Below are 18,573 nucleotides of genomic sequence, written 5' to 3'. Positions count from 1 at the left end.
AAAATAAAACAATGGTCTCACGACCAGAGAAGAGGGTAAGGGAGTCGGTTACGCGAGGGGAAGGTGTTAGCACCCCTCACGCTCATTGTACTCGATGGTATCCATGCTTGTGTCTAAAACTATGAGTGTGTAACAAATCTAACGCCTAACTGAACTAGTATGCATGCAAAATGTAGGGAAAAGAAAGAGTTATACTCGCACGGGCCCTACCCCGCTGCCTACGTATCCTTTTTGAGGAATCAGAGGTACCGTAGCTCAGCAAACTAGTTTGTGTTTGTTTTGTGTTTTTTAGGTGAACGAGTTACATTCGCACTCCGCTGCTCGACCTTTGGAGGCTTACGCTTGGGAATGGAGCGGAAATAACAAACTCTTAAGAAAAGAAAATCAAAGAGTGTGGTTTGTGTTTTAAAGAATGCATGAGGAAAACCTAAGCTAAGGGGGAAAACTTGCTACTTATGTTATCATACAAAGGGTACAAGTATAAACTAACCTAGCAACCTATGGGGAAAAAGCGAATGCAAACAAAAGTATCACACAAACGAGTCTCGCTCTTTAAGCAAACATCTACTGGCGCATGCCAAGTAGTAGAAAAGCGGTCCCTCCATAGCCAAGGGGAGTGTATCACCCGATTCAACCAAGCATTAGACCAAGGAGTTGCGAATCTTAACCGCGACATTGTGTTACCGGGGCAAAGAGGAGTAGAGTCAAATCGGTGCATGCGTACATCGAGCATCAACGTCGGTCAACGTGAGCTAAGAAACGTGGGGGTCCGATTGCATGGACCCGCTTCACTTTACCCATTGGGCCTTCGACTCGACGATCTTAGGGACTTGTCCAGAGCTCTGAACTTGCAAAAAGTGAGCATAGGGACAACCTGGGGACCAAAAGTTGCGGGGGTTGATTGCTAACCATTTCTACTTACCTTCTCGAGGACTTATAATGGCCTTTGTTAGGACTTCCAATAAGCACAAACATAAGCACGCCAACAAAAACAGAGCCTCTCTCGAGGGCTTGGTCAAATGAATGCATGCCTAAATCCTACTTCTCATGTTAAGAATGGAAGAAAGCGATAAAATGCGAGAAAAGGTAAAATGAAACGAGATCAATACCAAACGGATTATAATTCGTAAACTGCAGCAAAATAAGAAAGAAAACATGAGATCTTGCGAGCGAGCTAGCAAAGGCAACAACAAATCGTCAGCACACTGATTATCCACATAAGCAAACAAGGATTGACGTCGTGAAAATAAATCATATGTCAACGTACACATCGAGCATAATCACAATACACCTGCAAGAGAAACAAGCAATCCAGACAAACAGGTATAAAGTGAAAGACGTGTCTCCAAGATGAGAACATGACGCAATAAAGTGAAGTTGTGTCCCGCAAATAAAGCGGAACACAAGGGAGATAAGCATAATCGGTAATCACCTTTCCAAATGCCTTGCACACTAGCCCACAAGTTAGAGATAACAACATATCGCAATCGAAATTGTGTTATTTCGAATGATAAACGAACAATAAGGGAAAGACAAATAACACCGACAAAATATCGACCGAAACCAAATTTAAACATCACCAATGGTTCCATAAGTATCGTTACACTCAAAAAACACTATTCACATACACTAAAACTCAAAACGATGCGAGAGATATGATGGAATGAAGTTAGAAAATATTTGAAAAAAGAAACATGTAACCGGTTACATGAAATGATGTAACCGGTTACATCACTGACAATTGCTAAAATTTTGGAAAACAGGGTCATGTAACCGGTTAGATGAATGATGTAACCGGTTACATCACTGGCAGTGACGAAACAAAAGTGGAAAAAAAGGCATGTAACCGGTTACATGAAATGATGTAACCGGTTACATCACTGGCAGTAGCTATTTTATTGAGAAAAGGATCATGTAACCGGTTACATGAAATGATGTAACCGGTTACATCACTGCCACTGGCGTAACATGGTCAACAACAAAACATGTAATCGGTTACATCAATCAGGTAATCGGTTACATCAGCAACAAAAGCAAAAAAACAGCAAAATCAATATCCAAAAGCACTTCAATCACGCATCCTTTAAGAGATATAATCAAAGCAAAGAATTGTCTCAATTTGCACAGCATTAAGAGCATCAAACAACCACAATTAAGCCTCAATTCCCATGCATTGCATACTATCAACATCAATTATTAATTCATAAGTTCATGCAAGCATTAACACAAACATTTAAGGCACACAACAATGGATCCAATCAATTATGCACATAAAATCATCACCAATTCAAAGATCTAAGGCACAAGATTAATGATCTATCATCAACAATCATCAATTATGAACAAAAACCATTAGATCTACTCAAAATTCACATGATCACCACCAATTCAATTAACAACCAAGTGAATCTATCAATCAATCATCACTTATCAACAACAAACAATGGATTTATATTCAAATTCACATGATGATCAACAATTAAGAACTTAATTCAATATCTGAATGCTTACCGAATGAAGATTCAATCTTAAGCGCAAACACAAACACGAATGCAAAAGCGAACACGAACCGAAGTCGAAAAGCGAATCTCGTGTGAGATGGAGAGGGAGACGCAGCGCTTTGTGTGAGGAGGAAGAGATGATTTGAATCAAGATATTTATTTTTGATGAATGTTATTCTTGAACTTGATGAAGATCAATGAATATCCATGAAGGTTGATGGAAGTTTTATGATATTTGTGGTTTTGATTCAAGAAAATTGAGAGAGAATTGAGAGAAGAGTTTTTGAAATTTTTTGGGAGAATTCAAGTCATCTTTGGAGAATCGAAGTTGTCTTTGGAGAGTTGAAGTAATCTTTGGAGAATTGAAGTTATGAGAGAAAAAAAGGGAAAATGGTTTATACAGTATGAGTGGTGAAATGTAAAAAAACGCCCATAATTTTTTCCTTTTGGCTCGTTTTCGAGAAAATGTGACTCGGTGCGAAATTTGGAACCGGGACCAATGTCCACTCAAATATGACTAAATTTATGACTCGTAGTCGCGAGAATCGTCTCAATCCGATAAGCAGTGAAGAAATTACGTGCGTTTGAATGACGAGAAACGTCGAGTCATCTGGCACGACTGTGTAGAGTTTTGTGAGTACTGCTTAAAGAACTCGATAAAACTCCATCTTCGGCTTGAAATATGAACAAGCATGTGTGACGAAGAATCAAAGCTAACAAAATTTCCGAGAGAATGCCGCCTGAATGGACTTCATACGACAAAAATCAAAGAAGTTATGAATTTTCAAATTTGCCGCGACATACCCGAAACCACACTTTTCACTGAAAAATCACGACGCTTTTCAAAATGCTGGGTATTTTCGGTGCATAATTGGTCGACGGTCCAAACATATGAAATGTCGGGGATAATGGCACGGAGCTGCAGTTAAAATTTTGAGCGGATTTGACAAGCGGATCATGAGATATAAATTTTTAATGCCCGAAAACCTACGATTCAACATCATTTTTCATCACGAAAACCCAAGTAATTTGCAAATTCGCCAACCTTCTTCATAGAATTGGTCTCTGGGCCAAACACGGAAGTCATAGAGAACGTCGAAACAATCCCAAAAACAAGGGAATTAAGCTCATAGCACCTTCCAGATAGGACTTGTGAATTTTTTCGCATTCTCACCTTATAAACTGACTTTTGTGCCACACCTCCTGACAACCATGAGAACTTTTTATTATTTTTCTTCCATTTTCAAACGACGAAATAAACGTCTTTTATAATGTATGACTCAACTAAAGAGGGCAAATTTTGGGTGCAACAGCCTCCCACCACCGCAAAACATCAACAATAGAAAGGTAGAGTGGTCGACGATGATTCAGATCTGATTCCCTTCATTTTTTCACATATATGGGTGTCTATGTAGATTCTAGTGTGATATTTAGGGTTATTGTTGAATTGTTTCTTGTGATTGAATAGGATATTATCACTCTTTCAGTTGGAGAGGAAGACGATGGTGATGACGTATATTTGTGGCCTTCAATAAAATATAACTTACTAATGTGACATTAAGAGATATTTTATTATTTGAAATAATAATCAACAAAATATAATCTAATTTAATGTGACATTAAGAAATCATGATAATGGATAGAAATTGTAATTAAGAGATAACAATTCAAGAATTCAAGAGATCGTGTAATATTTCAAGCATGTAATTTCATTACCATTATATGGATTGTGTTATAGTTATTATTAAAGAATAAAATGAATATTTATTTTTAAAATAAATTTAAATTAAACAAATATATATAAATGACATAGAAAATACAATTAATAAATTTAGATTAAACAAATATACTTAAATGACATGGAAAATATGGTTAAGGACAATGAGCGTGTAATAATATTTGTGCCACCTATTTTTGGCAAAATACTCATTTTTGTCTCTTAATTATAGGTCATGGTTCACTTTGGTCTCTTATCTTTTTTTCGTATCAAATTGGTCCCTTAATTTTCAAAACGATGCAAACAAGTCCCTTCCATTAACTTCGTTAGTCAAAGTCTGTTAAAAATCTACATTTGACCAACTATTGTGACAGAGTTAGCGTATGAAAAACCGACACTAAAACTATTTATGGATTTTAATTATTGTTCTCCTTCCCCAAATTTTTCTATATTTTAATTTTTGATGGCTCATTTGATATAAAGTGTTTGTGCTACATGTATACATTCACTGATTCGTTGCTAAATGCTAATACAATCTAAAACAACAACTTATATTAATTTAAGCACGACAAAATAACATGAAGCAATAACTTTAGGAATACTTTCATCTACCAACTCAAACTCCTTTTCCCATGTATTAGCAAAACATATCAAACGCAAACCAAACAAAAGATATAGACATTTTCCACAACACAAATTCTCAAATAACATAATAACTAAGTGAAAGCGGTAACAAGATTAGGGGTAACACAAGATTTTTCCCCGAACAATGTGCATAAGACGCAAGTTCTTTTCTTTCCTTCACACTCAAACTCGACACTTCCAACTTCAATCTATCTTCCATCTTTCCAACAACGGTGACGAAGTCGAATCCACCACTTTTGTATCTTCAAGATTGTCTCTTTCAGTGAAACCAAAGGTGCCGCAAACACGTTGGTGTTGTTAATTACCAACGGACCATCATTCCTTCTGCTTCCACCACCGACCATTGTCAAAACCTCACCGCTGCGCCGCTTGTGTTGGTGTCGATTCAAATCAAATTTATGAGTGAATCGAGTTTTATATATTCAAAAAGGTGAAGCACTTATAGAAAAAATGAAGCTTTTCTGTAGTTTGATTTAACTGAGAAAAATAGAAGGAAGATTTTGAGATCTAGTATTAAAGGAATAGAGAGAGATTGATGAAAAGAAGTTGGAGTAAAAATGGAAAATTGGGATTAGGGTTTGGAGATAGAGAGAAGAAAATTAGATGAATAGAAAATTAACACATGAAAACTCTTCTTACCATGAATTTAGTAAGGGCTAGATCTAAAAATAAGCTATCAAAAATTAAAATGCAGAAAAATTTGGGAAGGAGATGAACAATAATTAAAATCCAGAAATAGTTTTAGCGTCGATTTTTCAGACACTAACTCTGTCACAATAGTTGGTCAAATGTGCCACGTATAAGAGACCAAAGTGAACCATAACCTATAGTTAAGGGACAAAAATGAGTATTTTGCCTAAAAAAATACACATTGACACTTTTTTTTTACCAAAAATGAGAAAGGGGGCCAAAATGTTCAAACATAAAATAGAGAATCTAATTTTGTAAATGGGATAAAATGAAGTGCCAAAAACTGTAATTTTACCTAAAGTTAATATTAAATAAAACTAACTTGGTGATTTTTCATTAAAAATAAAATAAGAGTTTAAAGGTAGTGCACTGACAGTGTAAACAAACTTTACACATACATCCAATCAAAATCCTTACACCTGCCATGTCATATTAATTTTTTTAAATTAAAATTGTGTTTTAATTAGATGCATGGTTGTGATTGGTTGACAGTGTAAAAATATTTTACACTGTCAGTGCATATCCCTTTTTCTCATAAAATAATTATATAATTTAAATTTAATTAATGCATTTTTAAGTCAATCAATTACAATCGTTAAACTATTAAAAAAACCTCGCAGGCCAACTACGGAGCAAAATACCAAAAATGACTGAAATCAACGTCACAACCCAACACGGGCCGTGTTGGGTCTCTATCTATTTATTTTTACTTTCAAGTCCCGGGATGTGCAACACGACCCGTGTCAGCTAACACGGCCACCTGTGTTGCAGCACTGACTTCCACTCTTTCTGAACTTCGTCCCAACCTTTCTCCTGACTCGGCCACCCGTGTCAGGCCTCCTAAAGCATGTTTTTTGCACTTCCTCTGAAACTTCGAGTTTTGCACTGATTTGTCTCAGTTTATTTATCTGAGCCTAAGAACAATAAAACACACAACCAAGGCATAAAATGAAGAAGAATGCAATAAAACGCTTAAAATATAAAGTAAAGACAACTAAAATGAACGGTAAATAAATGAGTAAAAACCATTGATCAACAGGTGCTTCACTTTTCACCTCGCAACTGTTCAAAAAATTTCTTCTGATCTTCTATTTGTTGATATTATTTTTCACTTTTGAGGCACAACTCTTTGTATGAAAAGACAAGATCCTCAAAAGTAAGCTCTTCACAATCTAATTCTTAATCACAAACTCAAGTCAGGGCAGTAACCTGTTTTCCAGTTTAAGTATCACTCTCATAATCATCTTCTGATCATGACACAACTAGACCTTTCTCCCACCTCTTAAGATAAGTAGGACACTCAGCTTTAATGTGTACATACCCTTCACACTCATGACACTGAACTCCTTTTCCTTGGTAGGACTGATCTTCAGTTTTGGACCTTCTCCCAACATCCTGATTATTACGGATGTCGAGTGACTTGTTCTTTATATTTGATCTTGACTTCCAATCCATATTTTAAACACCTTATTGAATTGTCTTCCAAGGAGCACAAGGTTTTCATATAATCTTTCACCTCTATCCAGGTCACCTACATCTACTGAAATTTCAGCATTGCATACAAAGGCTACACTCTTCTTCTTTTTCAGACTCGTCACCAAACCCTAACTCAAAGGTTTGAAAAAATCACATAAGTTCATCAACCTTCATGTTATTTATATCTTGGGATTATTCAATGACAGTAACCTTCATGTCAAATCTTTTTAGAATAGATCTGAGAATTTTCTTGACCAATTTGGCTTCTGACATCTTCTCTCCTATTGCACTAGAAGTATTGGCTATCTCAATAATATTCATGTGAAATTCATGAATACTCTCATCTTCCTCATTCTTAAGTTCTCAAACTTAGTGGTAAGGAGTTGAAGTCTTGACATCTTTACCTTAGAGGTTTGTTCATGAGTATTCTTCAGAATTTCCCAAGCTTCCTCAGCAACAGTACATCTACTTATTAGTCTGAAGATGTTCTTGTCCACTCCATTGAACAGGTCATTCAATGCTTTGGAGTTTCCTTGAGAAGCTTTATCATCTTCATCATCCCAGTCTTCCCCCTCCTTCAATAATTTAGTAATCTTCACATCCTTATCTTTAGCCCATGGTGGGCTCCATCCTTTGACCATAGAGTTCCATGCCTTGTTGTCCATCGATATAATAAAGTCCACCATACGATCTTTCCAATATTCATAGTTGGTTCCATCAAGAATGGGTGTTTTGTTAACAAATCCTCCTTCCCTGTCCATTATACAAGAAATTATCTTCCCTGAATATCACCCAGAGTCAAAGCACGATGACTGCTCTGATACCAATTAAAATTCTGGTATTCAGATGTCCTAAGAGATGTCAAGTCACTGATCTCTGAACAACACACAATGGCAAGGTAAATACCAATAAAACAATACTGAAAAGTAAATGAACACACATAATTGTTTACCCAGTTTGGTGTACAACAAAACCTACACTATGATAGTATCAATTCAAAGTCCTATGTAAATAACCTTCGATTTACTTCCTTCTCACTTAATCACTACCCGTGCTATACTTCTGCCTAATACTTACCTAGGTATGAGATCCTTCTCAATCCCCCTTAATCACAATCGTGATTATTAGTTCAAAACTTTAGAAGACACACTTCAAAGACACACAATCACCCAATGCTTAAAAGCTTATGAATGATCAACATAACTTATAACTCAAAAGAGACAGTCCTACTCTTCTATCAAGATGATATTAAAGAGGCTCACAATTGCCAAGACTGCACAGAACCTAAAACAATGAACAACTAACACATTCTTAGTTCCACGCTTCAATTAGTTTTGTTGCCTTCTATATAAAAGAATCTTCTGGACTAGATTGGGCTTCAAAAACACAACATGGTATTACTGAAAAAACTTCAAGATCTTCTCCACAAAGATAAGGCTTCAATCATTAGTTTCCTAAATAATCTCCATATTTAGAAACTAAGAATACATCATGAAAACAGATAAAATTGAGCGCCACATAGGATTGCATAATATTTCCATAACATTCTGCATTTGTAACAAACTAACAGATTCCAAAAGTCCAGTTGTACACAGGCACGATGTCGTATGATCCCGCACAGAATGTCTCGCTCGACATGTTTCTCCAGTTGATAAAACATCTTGTTCAACATGTTTCTCCATAAGTTAGTTTTACCAAACATAACGCCAATCATAAAATTAGAGAATTAACAGTGCCAAAATAACATTCACCCCAACCGTGTTAGTTGAAGCCTTTAGGTCTAATTTATTCAGACTCTTGAATGCAGTCTCTGCCTCTAAATTAACAAAACCAAAAATTTCCATATTCCATTGCTTTAATTATTCTTTTAGGATCTTTAACTTTTATTTGAAGATAAAAGTTGCCTTCCCTTAATCCTTGTTGATCTCCATATTTTCTCCACCAATGGATAAAAGCCTAAATGATCAAACTAGAAATTGAAATTTTTGAAGAGCTTGGGACCCCAATTAAAATTGTTGATCTCCATAGTTTCTCCACCAATGGATAAAAACCTAAATGATTAAACTAGAAATTGAAAATTTTGAAGGGTTTGGGACCCCAATTAAAATTGTTGGTGTTTATCTAGATTGGGAGGTGGTCCTAGAGATCTATGCCTCCAACTATTTGTCCCCACACTATGCCATATAAGACCTACGACAGCGCTTTTTGGGCTTTAAAAGAGCTTAAAAGTGTTGTCGTAGGTGGCGCTGCTATAGGTTTTAGCAGCGCTTTTTGTTTAGGCAAAAGCGCTGTCATAGGTAGGCCTAAGGCAACGCTTTTTCTTATAAAGCGCTTTCATATATAGGCCTAAGGCAGCGCTTTTTTCTTGAAAAGCGCTTTCTTAGGCCTACTTTAGAGTGCCTTTTATGCCTACCTACGACAACGTTTTTAAAAGCGCTTCCATAGATAGGTCTAAGGCAGCGCTTTTTCTTAAAAAACGCTTTCATAGATAGCTTAAGGTAGCGCTTTTGATGAAAAAGTGATTTCGTTGGTGTTTTCAATAAACCTATTATTTTTATAATTTCTAAACCTGCATTTTTTGCAGGATTATTTCATGAACCTATAATTTACCATTGTTATCCCATAAACCTATAATTTACAATCGTAATCCCATTATTTCAGTAATCTCATTATTTCAACAAAGAAGCGATTTCGATTATATACAAAAAAAGGCATTATAATTATACCATTAAATTATATTATAACAATAAGAAAATCATCCCTAAACAACTAAATCAACTAAATCAGTCCTGGTCCTGCAAAGTATGAACATCTTCAAATGATTGAAAATCTTCACAATCTGCAAAATAAAAATAATATAATCAAAATAAGATTATTATTATATAAAGGCTCTAAAATAAGAAGGTAAAGAGTAGAACGAGTGTGTGTATATATATATATATATATATATATATATATATATATATATATATATAAACTTTTAGATATACTTATTAATCTATCTATTTGTTGTGGAGAAAGAATAATCAAATTAACCTTTATGTTATGGTTCAAAATGTCTACCATAACATAAAGGTTAGGGGTTCGAACCCCAGTTTTGCCAAGTTTAATTTGTAATTTTTCCAAAGTTTCCAAAGACAACCACGTCATGCGCCACCTAAGCAAGCAAACAGCAGATTTTGCGCCAACTCACCACACCCAGTCAGCCAAACAAGGGATAGGGGGTGTCTAAAAATAGAATCTTGTTTTCTAAGGGGCGAAGGCTAAATTTTTTTTTAATAAGGGGGAAAACCGAATCTCGCTACTTTGGCGGGGGGGGGGGGGGGGGGGGGGGGTAAAATGTATTTAACCCTTAAATATATCAATAAATACAAATTAGTTTATTAATATTTAGGATGGAATGAAGTAGTTGAACTTGTTCAATCCATGACAAGAAACCTCTCTAAACTCAGAATAAAGTCAAGGAAGCATGCTTGGACTTGTACCTTGCCATTGGAACTCCAATTTTCACATAACTTCACAAATAAGAATAAGAAAGGTGGTACAAGGGTCACATGTGAGCTTCAAACGTCTGAATTTTTTCCCTCCACAAACCCTAAATCTTGCCTATAAATAGAGGGTATCACTCCCTTGATCAATGACACCAGAATTCTCCAAGTGACCCTCCACTTGAAATTCTCCATTTTCTCCATCTTTGCATTTTTTAGGTCATTTTGAGTTCCACAAGTTTTGGGTGTCAACCAACACTTTAGACAACTTCTAAATACCATTTGGAAGCTGTCTATACCTTCCATAACCCCCCAAAACTCCCCCAACCAAAAAACACTACTTTCACCTCCATTTTCATACTTTTAAGGTCTTAACTTACCAAAACTCAAACCAAACACTTTCCAACTAAACTATCACCCCAAATAGTTTCTATATACTTATTAGGAGCTATCCTAATCATCACATTGAGCCTGTAATCTTATTTTCACAAAGTTCCATTTTCTACATACCTTATTTGCTCTTGAACTTGTGTAGAGCTATCCATGCCATTTCAATTCAAACCAATCATCCAAATACCTCACATATCACTTATAGAAGCTATTCAAATCATAAAATAGCATCTGTGATTGCATTTTCATAATTCACCATTGTTGCTTGTTCAAGAAGAAGGTGATATCGTGTTTAGAGTTACATGTATCCTCAGCTCATTCTAAGCACTCCATTAGCTCCAGGGAGGTCAAAGGAAGTTATTTGGATCAACAACATAGTTCTGAAACACTCCTAAGGACAGGTTCGATCTCCACTTTAAAGGTAAAAATCTTGAAACCAAACTCAGTGATTAGAGCATCAAACTTTGTGAAACTTGTTTCCAATCTGTTTAGAATCATGTAGGGAACAAAAGCCCTAAGCTTTTAGGGCTTGATTGTTTGATTTGAGTATTTAATTTGAAATTCAATTTTTAGGGTTCATACGAGTTTCTCAGAAATTCGTGAGCTTGAGTGAGTTTTAACTGTTGTTAGTCACATGGTTGAATTCGTACTGAAAATCTAAGCATGTTACACTTTTGATTTGTTAAAATTGATCAAGAATCAGGAAAGTTTGAATTTGCCACCATTATTGTTCATGTTGTTGTTTTACGTTGCTGAAGAAGATGAATATGGGGTTTGTTTCATTTTGAGTTCAAAATCTGGCGGGTGTTTGAATAGATATTGAGTGGTAGTTGTTCCTTAAATGACTACATCGTTACAGTAGGGTTGGCAATTGTGTGTGTACTTAGCGTGTCTATAGGGTCTGGGGTTTGAATCCCCCTCACCCCAAACCTTTTGCCATTTATTTTTTATCCTGTTTTACTCTTTGAATATGTGTTATATTGTGTTGGGCTCACCCATCTTTTACCTATAGCGCGTTGGCCCAATGGTAAAACTTTTGAGTAGCAAGTCCAAGGTCCTGGGTTCAAACCCTTCTAGGGCCAAAACCTTTCTTTTTAATCACTTGTTTTGTTAAGTTTTTATTTAACTTCAAAAAATCATTAATAATAGTAGATTTATCTTTTTTAATCCCTTCTTTTTTGTGTGACTTATTTACTTTGTGTATTTTAATACTATGTTAAAAAATCCCAAAAATATTTATTATTTCTTTATTTAAAAATTAATAAAAAAAACAAGTCTTTTATATGTTAAAAAATCAACCAGAAATCACTTTATTTTGAATATTTCTTCAAAGTAGTTTTGTGTAACTTTGGAAATATTTGTTTAGGGTTATAATAGGATGTCTTTGACTTTCTTCATGTACCCTTAGACCATTTCTCTTAAATAAATTGGTATTTAAACAATTAAAACTAATTAGGTTTAGGAATTATGTTTAAACCCTAATTTAAAACCCTAATTCAAAAAAAAAACCTAGGTTTAAAACCCTAACCAAAAAACATGTTGATCTTTGTTTATCCATGGTTAATTTAGTTTGTTATCTTGTACATACTTGTTGATTTTAATCCATGTTTTGTGCTTAATTGTTGTTTTAATCACTCTCTTGTTAATTCATCTTATGTATTGTTTATCTAACCCCGTGTTTATTTATCATATCAATCATTCATCATACATACATGAGTTTGAATCCAAGGGTTTAGATACATCCATCTCTCTTACTTATTGATTATCATACTCACTTGTTTGTTCTTGTGTCACATGATATCACACACACACTTGAGGTATCCATTGTTGAATGCTTAAGATTGTTTGTTTTTGTCCAAAAGGATGGGAATATTTTTTACTAAAATTGTCAAGGTACTCAAACTCTTTTCCCCAATCTCTTTTATCTATTGTAAAAGCTTTTTTACTTTGTCTTTTAAAATGGTTTTGTATTGATAAAGCTTAACCAAACCCTTTGTTTTTCAAACCTTGGCACTAAGAATAGAATTATTCCCGGTGAAACTATTCTTAGTCCATTGACCTTTGTATTGTTAAAACTAGGTCTTTGTTTTAAAACCTTGGTGTTAAGAGAAGAATTATTCCCGGTGAAACTTCTCCTAACCCATTGACCTTGTATTTTAAAGTTTGGTCCCTTTTTATTTTAAAATTGTTAAGTATTTTAAAGCTTAACCTTTTAAACTTACTAGGTATTTTAAAGCCTAATCCCTTTTTAAACTTGTTAAGTATTTTAAAGTTTAACCCTCTTTTAAAAACTTGTGAGTATTTTAAAGCTCACACCCAAAAAGATTTTGGCCATTTTGGCCCCCCTTTTCCTTTTATGAGGAACTACAGAAGCTCTGACTTCCCTATTGCACTTAAGGGGTATGTAGGTCTAAGATGCGATGTCTTATCGAGCTCACTTTCAAAACATTCTTTTTCCATCCCCACCCTCTATTTCAAACAAGTTTTTCACATAGGATTTTCAAAAAAGGGTATGTAAAAAAATAAAAACAATAACACAAAACAAAGAGGTTCCCATGGAGTACCATGGATATGAGGGGTGCTTAAAACCTTCCCCTTTTATAACAAACCCTCCGTCGCCAGAACTCTGATAAGTTTATTAGTTTTGATTTTAAAAACTTCTGTGGGTTTTATTCGCTCTTTCACTCATTCCTTTTTGGAAACAATAAAGCGCGGTGGCGACTCTGTTTAAAATGAGCTAAGTCTTCTCATGACTCTAGTCTCACCAATTTCACCGCTACACTTCCATATTAACTTTCTTATAAGTGTTATCATCTCAACAAAGATAAACTCCTAACAGATAGGTGATAAAATCAAAAAACATAAGATTCCATGCATGGCATGGGACCCCGTAACAACGCATCTAAGTAACTCTTTTGTTTTACCCTTTCGCCATTTTCCATCTCCCGATATCTTTAAAAGATTGCTTCAACCAGACACTTATATCCTTGACCAATGCTTCTAGATCTCCCTCATCCTTTTACCTTACGAAGGATTTTTTTAATCTACTCCAATCAACTTATTCCTCAATGATAAATTCTCGATGCGCAGCCAAAGGTTTTGTTTCCTTTTCCAAATCATGTTTAGGTCTTCTAGTGAACACCCCATTTGCTGCATAAAATTATTGTTAAGTACTTGTGCATCAAATGATTGAATCTTCTTGTTGGCATATCGTTTTCCTTCCTCAAACGGTTGAACCTTGTTTTTACCTTTTGAAAATTTTCACCGATGATGTTTCTTCCCTCCTCCTTGCAACATACCTTTCATTAGTCGCTCTATTAAATCTAGGCCAATTCACAAACAACTTCAAGTTGTCAATGAAGATGTTGTCCAACTTCTTTGCTAGCAATGTCACATTCTCAACATCGAAGAATTTGACGAATTTGTATACTCCTTCCTCTCACACCTCTCCTGAACGGAATCACCACCTTATCAAGATCACCATAATCCCTAAAAATCTTGGACATCTCCTTGGCTTTGTGACCGTCTATAAAGAAAGTGAAAAAGAAATATGTGACCATATCCACTGAAACCCCTGAGCCACTTCTTCCCCCTCATTGTCCCAATGATTCCACTGAAACCCCATATCACATTTTAGTTTTAAAAAAGGATAAAGGTTGTATTATGAATTATATATCATGAAAAGAACAATTTAAAAAAAAAAAACTCTAAAATGAAGAAGAAAGGACGAAAAAGTATATACTCTAGGCTACAACTTTTTATTTTCAATAAACAATTCTTTGAATTTACTTAATTTATCCTATTTTTAATAAGGAAAGCAACAAATTACAATAAATATATTTTCAAGTTGATTGATAAATTGTAAGTTTCTCAGTTGTCACTTACTGGAAAATGAAATTCATTTTTTAGATTTATTCAAAACTAAAACAAACGTAATAGGCTTAAAAAATTAAACACTATAAAATAAAAAAAATTTAAAATTTAAATAAACTAAAAATAAAAAATGTTTTTATTTTCTTTTTGATATCAAAAGACAAAAACTAAAAAATAAAAATTAATTTTTTTTTTTGTTTATTCAACACCAAAACAAACACCTATGGAATTTCTAACTTGATAATTTAGTCATAAAATACGCATGTGGTAGATATATAGACTAAAATACAAAGAATAATGTATTATATGAACAAAAAATTAAATGAAAAAAAAGAAGCATTTAGAAAATTTCTAACATATTTTATTTTTAATATGTAGCATCTCCTCTGTTTTCCTTTTAAGTTTTTCGGATAATTTTATATTTTCATTAAAAAATATATAATTTAATTTAATATATTAAATTTCATATTTATGTTGACTCATTAATTTATAAAATGAAATTTTCTAAAAGGCTAACCTTTTTAAATTTTAATTCAAAGAAATTCCTACTTTGAGTGTAAAGTGCATCCCATAGGATTACATAGGGAAGATATGAAAATAAGAAAAGTTGACTCACTAATTAATTTTTATATCAAATATAAAATTAAAATGTTGAAATTTATTTTCCTAAACTATTATTTATTAGACAATTTTATATGTAGTATATATATTTAAGACTATCCGCCACACTATCAAATCTCATTTCAAGAGTTATTTCATCGAGGTTGAAAAAATTGATTTTAAAATGATGGCTATGCTACCATACTCTGACGCTAATCACAATTTTTCTTCATGTGGATTTACTGAGTTACATCAACCACAATATCAACAACATCAACATCAAAGGCCGAGATATGCTCATGCTTCAAACACCTTAAACTCTCCTACCATTGTTACTCTATTGAAGAAGCAAGAGCATGAGACAAACCAGTTTCTCAGAAATCAGGTCAAAATTCACATGTATTATGAGTTAGAATTAGGTTTCACTTCAAAAATGACTGATATCAAATTAAATAACATCATCTTTAAATAATATTTTTTTCATTCAATGAATTTTTCTATGTCCATTCTAATGAATATTTTTTGTGTTTCACAGGCTGATCAAATGAAATTCATGTTACAACATCAAAGGGAGCTACAAGAGGGGGCAATTAGACGCATGGAAATTTATTCGCAGCAAATTCTAAAAACAAAGGACGAAGAAATCGCCAAAGGTGCAAAAAAATATCAAGAGTTGGAAAATAACCTAAAGATCCTAGAGAATGAAAAAATGAAGTTGGAGAGAATGGCTAAAGAAAATGGAACAATCGCAATATATCTCCATAACAAGTTGGAAGAGGGGAAAAAAAGAGTGAGGATGTTGGTAGAAAATAATGATGCAGAATCGTGTTGTGGTGAAAACCAAGAAGCAAGAGCAGAAAAGCGTGTGAAACATGAAAGTAACAATATAATGTGTTGTCTTATGTGTAAGACAAACTCTCCTGGTGTCTTGTTTTTGCCATGTAGACATATTTCTTCATGCAAAGCATGTGAGGCTTCACTCCAAGCTTGTCTCATATGTGGAGTAGCAAAGAAGGGTGTTATTGAAATTCAGAGTTTTGTTTGATAGAAATATTAATCTTGGAAAATCAAATATGATATCTTTGTTTGAGTATGCTAAGAGAGCATATCATGATTATCACATTTGGATCTAGAAGTCGATTCAGCATGTTGAAAAATATTATAATAAAATTTAGGTTAAATTACAATTTTAATCCTTTTATCATAGTCTTCTCACGAAATTGGTTTTTACATTTTATTTTTAACTAATTTTAGTCTCCTTATTCATTTCTTATTAAAAATTATTGATGTTTAATTTTTTAAATATATGACAAGGATTAATGTACCACAAATAAAATAAAAAATATAATTTAAAGAAAACTTAAACAAAAAATTATTAATAAGAAAAATACCTCCATCCTATAACTACAAAATGTAGTAATAATTGTTAATTAAAAAGAAGAAATTGAATAAAAAAGAGAAAACAAAGACGATTTTGATCTGATTCCCTTCTTTTTATTTGCCTAGATATGGGTTTCTATTAGGGGTGGCAAAACGGGCCCGGCCCGTTGGGCATGCCCGTTTTACCCGCACTTTAGTGCGGGGCGGGCCAAGGTTTTAGGCCCTCACCCTCTAATGTGACCGCCCCGCCCCGCCCCGTTTTCAACGCGGGCTTTTGCGGGCATGTGCATTTTCATAAATTTTTATGTTTTTAGGCTTAAAAGGTGCAATGCCCGCGGGCTTTGCCCGCCCCGCCCTCACTTTTTTGCGGGGCGGGGCTAGGTTTTAGGCCCGCATCTTCAACTATGCCCGCCCCGCCCCGCCCCGTTTATTTGCGGGCTTTTGCGGGGCGGGCTAAACGGGCGCGGGCATGCCCGTTTGCCATCCCTAGTTTCTATGTAGCGTTAGAACTGGGTTCCCATGTTGTAATCATCATAGTCATTTTACCTATGAAGCACGGACACTCCGAATTTAACCCCGACACTGACACGACGACATCAATAATATTTGAAAAAATGAATAAATTAAACATAATCACAAGTGTCGGTGTAAGTGTCCGTGTAAGTGTCTGATACCGACACGGACACGGACACGGTTTTTTTAGAGGTGTCGGTGCTTCATGGCATTTTAGTTGACCAGATCTAGGTTTCCATGTAGTTTTAGAACTGGATTGAAGAAATTTAATGAATACCTTCTCACATTGGTATTTATTGAGTTTATGGTGTGGAATTTGAGGTCGATGTTGAATTGTTTCTTGTGATTGAATAGGCTATTGTTACTTCTTCAACTGTATATGATGACGATGGTGATGATATAGATTTGTGGCCTTCAATAAAATATACTTTATTAATGTGACATTAAGAGATGTTTTATTATTAGAAATAATAATCAAGAAAATATAATATAATTTAATGTGACATTAAGAGATTATGATAATGGGGAGAAATTGGATTTTTTTTTTAATTAGGGGTGAAAATAGGTTAGACTAGGCTTTATAAGACTTGAGTCCGACCTATGAAAAACTTGAAAAGTCTGAGTCTGACATGTGGCCTATAATAGACTCTCTTTTTTGATATGGCATGACCTTTTTAAAAGTCTAGCCTGGCCTGAAAGCCTATTTAAAATTCTATTTGTCATTATGGTTTTCAATTAATCCACATTATTTAAGAAATCTTATAAGTCGACCTATATATGCATATATAAGCCGGCCTATTTAGCCTTTGTTCCAATATGCATGCAATATAGGCTTGGCTATTTAGCTTTTGTTTTCTAATATATATCCAAATATAGACTGATCTATTTAGCCTATTTTTAATATATTTGAAAATATAGGTCGGCCTATAAGATTTTATAGGCTTTTTTAATAACCTAAGTCTGGCCTATTTTATTAAATAGGCTTGTAAAAAAGCCTAAATTTTACCTTTTTGTTAAATAAGCCTGACCAGATCTTATATAGGCTAGGTCATAGGCCCTGTAGGCTGGCCTGGTATATTCTCACCCCTGTTTGTAATAACCAAAATTTAAAGAAAAATACAAAAAAAAACCAATATTTTAAAAAAAATCAATGTTTACCTACAAATTTACCTACAGAAATAAATGTTTAGTTTGGAAATAAATCCGTAGGAAAATTTGCTGGTAAATCTGCAGGTAACACCAAATTTACAGGTAAATTCGCAGATAACTGAAAAAATTTTAAAAGTATATAGGAGGCGCC

General features: G+C 34.2%; 1 protein-coding gene across 1 annotated transcript; it reads left to right on the top strand.

The window, feature by feature from the left end:
• The first annotated feature begins 15,567 nt into the window (after positions 1-15,567).
• Positions 15,568-16,425, top strand: LOC131605212 (probable BOI-related E3 ubiquitin-protein ligase 3). Its single transcript, XM_058877596.1, has 2 exons — positions 15,568-15,765; positions 15,916-16,425. Exons 1-2 carry the CDS (start codon positions 15,568-15,570, stop codon positions 16,423-16,425), a joined length of 708 nt encoding a protein of 235 aa, XP_058733579.1.
• The last annotated feature ends 2,148 nt before the right edge of the window (positions 16,426-18,573 follow it).

This window comes from Vicia villosa, linkage group LG5, assembly GCF_029867415.1.
Source record: "Vicia villosa cultivar HV-30 ecotype Madison, WI linkage group LG5, Vvil1.0, whole genome shotgun sequence".
NCBI lineage: Eukaryota > Viridiplantae > Streptophyta > Magnoliopsida > Fabales > Fabaceae > Vicia > Vicia villosa.
This window is presented reverse-complemented; position numbering and strand designations above follow the sequence as displayed.

Coding starts and splice junctions, on each gene's coding strand:
- LOC131605212 (XM_058877596.1), top strand. CDS start 15,568: ATGGCTATGCTACCATACTCTGACGCTAATCACAATTTTTCTTCATGT. Junction 15,766..15,915: donor ACCAGTTTCTCAGAAATCAG/GTCAAAATTCAC, acceptor TGTGTTTCACAG/GCTGATCAAATGAAATTCAT.